We start from the raw sequence: 7,140 nt of genomic DNA, 5'->3' as shown, positions 1-7,140 counted from the left end.
TCTTATAAGTGCTTGTTATATCACTCTAGTCTGAAAAAGATGGGAAGAAGTGAAGGAGAAGGCTCAAGTTTCTGTTTTTAAGCTGCAGAACATAGTACAGAATTGTTCTCCTTTGAAAGGCTTAAATGATGCCAGTGCTTTAGAAGCAGTATTCCTCCTCTGCCAGAACATTCAAAGGCATGTAATTGTAGTCAAATTCAAGATGCCTATTTAAGTGAAATTTCCTTTTGATTTCCTTCCCTGCTTTGAAATTAAACAAGCGTTGCCAATACTGAGCCAAGAGGGCGAACGTGCAGAGTCCCAGTCAAGGGTGGGTGCCAACAAGAAAACACTCTGTTTGTCCTCTCCATATCAGCAACTTCCTGCTTAATTCAGGAACATCAGTTCCTGGTAGGTAAGGTTACTGGGAACTGTGCAGTTCAGGGAAAAGTCACAAATGTTGGGGAGGGGATCAACAAGAACACATCACTCCAGGACATGTTTGTTAGATAGCACAGAGTCTCTGAAGCCCATGCAAGACCCCAAACTGAAACAGAAAGGGTGCACACATCTTGTGCATGCTCTCATAGTTAGAAAAACTTACCTTTCAGTCTGTTCAATGTGCACATCTCAAAACTCCATTAAAAAATATGAAAAAAAAAGTCTATTTTAGACAAAAGTTCTTATGCTTTTGAAGCTTTCTACTGCAGGAGCTATCAAAATACAAACCAGTTTCAGAGTGCAGATGTAAATGGTGTGCAAACAGTGGCTCACTGCCATCAGGAGCAAATCAATCTCTAAGCTTTCCAGAACAATTCAGTTTCCTGAACCATTAACAAAGCCTTTTCCTTGAAGAACGTTTTTCTAACTAATCAAACACTTTCAGTTCCTACAACACTGTACTTCCCCGCTAATTCCACTTGGGCAAAATGCAGTAGTTCATGTCTGAGCCTAAGCTACTTTCTTTGAGAAGTCATTTTAATCCAGTCCCCTTCAAAAGGTGCTTCTGGCCACAACTCCCTCCCTTTAGTTTGTGATTTTTATAAAACTCCCTGAAGTCTGTCAACATCCTACTGCTCCTTGGGGGTTGCTCTCATGTTCTCTCTCCCCTTAACCTTTTCTCCATAGAGTCAACAACACAAAAATCCAGCCTTATGATTTCTGTTAACAGGTATATTACTTGCCAGTTGCAGGTAACACAGGCTATCCTTTAAAGTCTATTTTTCATACTGAATCTTAAACATGTGGTAGATTACAGATGCTAAAATTAAATTAAAAAATGGTTTTCTGCTCTTGGATTCCATTTAAAGTGAACAGAATAATACCCACAACAGTACTGTCACTGCAGGGTTAATTAAAAAAAAAAGACAAATTTGTCCTTGCCACAAATTGTGACTTAATGACAAGACTTTTAAAAATATGTTTTTTGGATGGTTTTATTTGCTTTCTAGACTCAAAAGCTTTGACATGCTCTCACAGTATTTACAGTTTCCCCCCACTAATCAAGTGTCTGTGGAGAACTACTGCAGAGGCACCAGTTGTTCCAAAGTCCAAAGATGGATCAGCATGTTCAATCTGCTGTTGGAGCGTGCAGCCACAGTACAGGTACCTTGGTGTCTCCTGCCAGTCCTCAGACTAAAAGACTGTCCACAAGGACAATGTATTCACCAACTCTTCTTCTAATTTGTGGAGATTTCTAACCCAATTTTCAAGCTTTCAGAAGTTAATCCAGTGTTTATGGGAAACATGCATTTAAACATCACTATGTGCCTCAGCTCTATAAATCTCTCCCAAACCACTCCAATAAAATTATGCCTAGACATGCTCATAAAATCACTCCCTCTTTGGAATCTTTGTAAATTAAATTTACATCGCTAGAAACTACATCTGTGTGAAAAGAACAGTTCCCATACACATACAAATCGTATAACACAACTTTGGAAAACTATGTAAGAAAATCTTAATGGAAAGCCCTAAATTTGACAGATACATCTGACAGAAAAGGAAAACAAAAACCCCACATGTAACTGAAAATATTAGTCTCTCCAGTCACCAAGGCCCATCCACAGCACTGGCATGTCCTTCTACAGTAGCTTGACAACACCCTGCTAAGTACAGGGGGCAGGGCTGGGCCAGTGAGTTCCCTGAGCCTGCTGAGCAGTCCTTGGAAAGGGCTGCAGTCAGTGCTGGAGCATCACTGCAGGCTCCACCTGCAGACCCACATGCTCAGGGCACTGGTGCTGACAATGTGCCTCAAACACCTGAACAGGAAACAGATGCCCGACCATGCTCCAAGAAGCCCAGCTCAACCACAGGGATTGAGCTTAAGGCTTGAGGGTTGGCAGCTCCCACTCCCACCTTTCGCACGGCCTCCAGTTCCTTCTGCTTGTTCTCGTTGGCCGCCTGCAGTTCCTTCATCTGCCGCTCCAGCTCCTCCTGCTCAGCCAGCAGCTTCTGCCGCAACTCCTTCCGCCTCTGGCGTGCCTCTTTGTGGGGCGGGGGGCTCCCTGCTCTCAGCAGGTTTACCGTGGTCTGGATGGCTGGAAAGGACAGACAAAGGGACAGGAAGAGAACAGCATTGAAGGGAAGTGCTCGACTTTCTGGATGGACTTTGTGAATGAATACTTGCGGTGTTGTTCGTTGGGCTGAGGGTTTTTTAATATATTTTTAAATGTGAAATAACTGGTGTCAGTCTCCTAATTCTCATCAGGCTAGCTGTCAACACAAACCAGAACTGGAAGACACTTGGCTCTCAGCACTGGCTGTGTGCCACAAGGATAAGGTCTGGTAATTCCACAGCATTATGCCAACGCCAATATTGATTTCTAAAAGGCCATAGACTTACATATCCAGCTGCAAGAAAAAACCCCTGACATTTCAAGATTTCTTACTACCTAGATTCAGTGACTCTCATCAAGGAATAAGATGTTATCTAACATACACATTACTTAGCTCCCTAGAACCAACCCTGTATTTTTACTGACGCTCCAGGGGAAAACTTTCTCCCAGTAAGACAGTAGCTCTCATTCACTTATATGCAGTGAAATATTCAGAGGAAATATTCAGAGAGCAAAGCTGAGGAGTGGCAGATGGTTTCGGTATTTTATTTATCTACTACAGCTGCAAAAAAATATCTCCTTTTTGGACCTATGTAATCATTCATCATACGTCTGACTTTGGTGCAATGAAACACATGCTGCAGGTAAAGAGGGAAAGCTCAACTCCAAATATTTAATTGCTGCACATACTCACCTTGAATCCATTCCTGCTTCTTCTTCTTATCAGAGGCACTGATTTCAAAGGTTTTATCAAGACATTTTATGAGAAAAAGGCATTTCTTTCCATCTCTGTCAGGCAAGGCCTAGAATGGGTAACAAAAGGATTAGCCTTGCAAATACTGAAATCCAGTTATACAGTAAAGCTCCGTGTATGCAGTTATGTGAGCCACAGAGCTGTAAATACCAGTACTAAGAGCCTTTATTAAAAGGGTGTTTATGAATTCTTTTTCTATAAAGTTTAAAAAGCTCTGTTAATAAAAGATATAAGGAGTCAATCCCGCACACAAAAAAAAAGGATTAATTCTTATCTTTAGAGACATACTTAATTTTTGGAGTGGTTTTACCTCTACACAACAGTTGCCATCCAGTATGATGTCTCCCTTCTTGTCCTTTAAATCTTCACTTACGTAGTAGGAAATAATATTGGGTTTTAGCACAAACCATCGTTCCATCCAATTTTTCCTTTTGTGACCTTTTTTCAACATATAGCCCTGTTAAAAGCAACACATCAGCTGAAATACCTGACCTCTGTTTAGCCACCTGGTCTTTTGGTTATGTGGTGTAAAGGCCCAATAGAGCACATGGAAAAGTCACCTCATGGCCCCAGACATTTCATCTACACGCTCCATTCCTAATACCAGCACACTGCTAGCTCTTCAGCCCGTGAGGGGGAATTGTTCTGTCCAGAACAATCATTATGTCATTACCAATTCATTATTATGAGTCTTTGGTCCTCTTTGATGACCTTCACTATTTAATTGTCTTCATTGAAGCAGAGACATTTGCCATCACTAAGATTCACCTGTGACACTTCGATGGCAGCTCATACAAACAGTCAGTCCTGTGTGTGTGCTCACCCCAGTGACTGATGTAGGCCTGCATCCATGCACCGTAAACCCAGCCAGGTATGGGATATTCCCATGGACAAAGCAGAAGCACCTCTGTCCTGGGAGTGGCTCTGCCCTGCCAACACACTCCTGCAGCTGCATCCCACTGAAGAAGTGATCCCATACAGGAGACTTCAATGAGTATGTCAGAGAAACTTAAACAATGTCAAGATTTCCCTCACAGTATTTTATTTTCCTTGAAAGATGGTCCACTCAACTTCTTATACGAGAAAAACATTTGCAAGCCTTACCAACACTACTTCAAAAGAAGAAAGAGAAGCCCATACTTTGCCACTGAGCTCTACAAAAATAAAAGAATAAAAATTACAGTCTTCCATAATTACAATAAATAGGGCTGCTATCATGACCAAATCATACAAGTTTGCCTCTACTGAATATTAACATATCTAAAATATAAGCAGCAATACTAAGTGCAGTTATGAAACTGAAACACCAATATAGCTATGAACAAGCCATACAAAAAGTATAATCAAAGTATCCCAGATTAAGAGATGGAAAAGTTGGAAAGGAGACCAAGGGACATTTTTTCTGTAATGGCTTTCATCTGTAACAAGTTTTGATACAAGCAAATGTGGCACATTTAAGCCAAAGGTATCTTTCTGTGCAGGTCTGAAGGGGGAAAAAAATTCAGTACCATTGGAGAAGCGTTTTTGTTTAAAAAACAAACCAAACAACTCCCTACACATACATCTTATCTGTACTCAGCTCTTCTAACCACTTAAGCATGTCCAGAGCCAAGGCCATGCCTATTCCCATGTGCCACCCCACCCCCTTGCTCCAAACAGGAATGCACAGAGAAACGGCTTTGTTTGCCGCCTCCATACTCGGGTGTGAGGTCTGGGTGGGTGCAAGGCCATGTGAAGGACTCTTGCAGCTTCAATCTCTCATGCTTTGCACAGTCTAAGTCATAACCGGGTATTTTTCCCTTCCTGACATACCGGATTTGGTTTCAAAGCCAAGTCAGACTGATATTTTCCCCCGCAAATTTCTGCAAAATCTTTACCTATTATTTCAGCGTATCAGCTGCTTCTCATCTTCCAAAAGCCCATTGAGAGCTCCTGAAAAGCTGGAGCTTTTTCACACCAACTGTCACACGGACACATCTCTCAGAAAATTAAGTGTTATAAATTTAATTAACACTGCCGCCCTCCATAAGCCTTGGAGATCCAGAATGTGTACAGTAAAAGGGGCAGCACAACACTTGGCTACAATACTATGTGTCATTAATTAATAGCTTCAAGTAATCACATGATTACTACAATAAACAGGACAGGTCTGTGAATCAACAAGGTATCAGGATACAGGCTGTGACTGAACCACATCCAGAAGACACACAGGGAACTCTGTTCTCCACTGGCCCAGTGACTCTCCAGGAGATGCTGGGCCAAACCTTGACACAAACTATTTTTAAGTGTCAAGCAACCATTCAAAGGCATGCAGACATCCTTGAGTAAGAGGCCTGGGCACCAAGAGAGGAAAGAAAGGAGACAGTTAAAAAAAAAAAGGGGGGGGAAGGAACACACACAGTGCAGTATCAAAACTGAAAAGAAATCTGACTTCCTCACAAGTTTCAAGAAGGACTGATCTGACACTGGTTATTTTATTTTCATGGTATCAAAAACCAGAATGACTTCATTTTGCCCTCAACCGACTATGTGTGTGTGTGTCCCCAGCCCTCACCTCCAACAGGCAACCAGCAGTTAACAAAAATAGACTTTTGCATTGTTCTGTGGATATTCTGAAAGAATTTCCTGTGCCAAGACTTTCTGATGACTTCTTCAGAACAGCTTAGGAAAGCCTGCCAAGAAAGCCTTTGTTTCTCTCCTCACCAAGAAATCAAGGATGAAAAAAATTCTTTGCCAGGTAGAAGTCTATTTTAAAGAGCTCTCTAGGTAAACTCTGCTGTGACCCCTCAGGTTCCTGTGATGTTTTTACGTCCCATGAAAGAAATGCAGTTTTCAAAGACATTCCTAAACTGATAATCCAGCCACTGGAAATCTGAAGAAAGAAAGTTTGCTAATAAAGGCCAGCATGACTTCTTGTGTTTGAGTGCAGGTAAGCAAGTTGTCAGTCACGTAGCCTGCAAAGCAGAACAAGAAGGGAGAGTGCTCTGGAGCTCTTCCACAACTCTTTGCCCTGTTGAAGTGGGGCAACTTAAAAGCAGATCTTTCATCTGGAGCAAAATCCTTGTCCAGACCCCCTAGTTTGAACACAGAGGTTATCACCAGCACAACTGTATTTCCTGCAACGTAACTGAAACTACAGAAAGCATTCTCAAAGACTGAAGAGCTGTCACCAGTTGAAGCGTGTTGCAGTTATTCTGTCAACTAACAAGCAGCTGATAGTAGCATAAAAAAGGCCATATTTCAAGTCAGAGCCCACTTCTTTCACTTTGTAGAAACAAGCTCTCCCAACAAGCAACTCATTCATAATACTGCAACAACTACAACAATCTGAACAGCAGCACAATTTCCCCTTTATAAAAATAAACTCATATTAAAGAACCCTTACACGTAATTTATCTGATCTCCTCCTGCTCATTATTCACTGGGTGAAAAAATTCCGGTATAAACTGAGCATTTTCTAATTACCCAATAAATTGCTGCTTTAAAATACCAGTTCTCTGTGGTTCTTACCTGTTTGAGTACATCTAATATGAGCTCATTAAAGACTTCATTGATGGCCATGGACACGGTCTGTCGGTCCATGCCTTTACTGAACTGCCCACTTCCGATGAGGTCAATCAGCTCCCACGCAGAGAGACCCTCTCGACTGGTGTTGAGGGCAATCTTGTAGTGGTCAAACTGCTCTTGCTGCCAGCCTGCTCCCATTGCTTCGGTGATTTTTTTAAGTAAATATTCAATCTGTACAGAAGTACAAACAGAAATCAATCATTTTCAGCAGGCCTGGAAGTCAAGTGTTGCAGAGCTGTAAACTAAGCTTCTCCAGAGACATGACAGCGAGATTCCTACACT

The 7,140-nt window shown here is 41.8% G+C and overlaps 1 protein-coding gene across 2 annotated transcripts in view; it reads right to left on the bottom strand.

Annotated features, from left to right (window-relative positions):
• The window catches only part of SWAP70 (switching B cell complex subunit SWAP70), a 38,787-nt gene that overhangs the window by 8,454 nt on the left and 23,193 nt on the right, over positions 1 to 7,140 (bottom strand). The window contains exons 4-7 of one of the 2 annotated variants that reach the window (XM_051803910.1): positions 6,802 to 7,029; positions 3,602 to 3,748; positions 3,232 to 3,340; positions 2,338 to 2,519 (exon numbers count right to left, since the gene is read on the bottom strand). In XM_051803910.1, the coding sequence (XP_051659870.1) occupies positions 2,338 to 2,519; positions 3,232 to 3,340; positions 3,602 to 3,748; positions 6,802 to 7,029 (666 nt within the window). The remainder of the gene's footprint in view (positions 1 to 2,337; positions 2,520 to 3,231; positions 3,341 to 3,601; positions 3,749 to 6,801; positions 7,030 to 7,140) is intronic. The other variant, XM_051803911.1, reaches the window with a different exon arrangement.

Source organism: Manacus candei, unplaced genomic scaffold, assembly GCF_025592945.1.
Source record: "Manacus candei isolate 608988 ecotype Guabito, Panama unplaced genomic scaffold, ASM2559294v1 h1tg000060l, whole genome shotgun sequence".
NCBI lineage: Eukaryota > Metazoa > Chordata > Aves > Passeriformes > Pipridae > Manacus > Manacus candei.
This window is presented reverse-complemented; position numbering and strand designations above follow the sequence as displayed.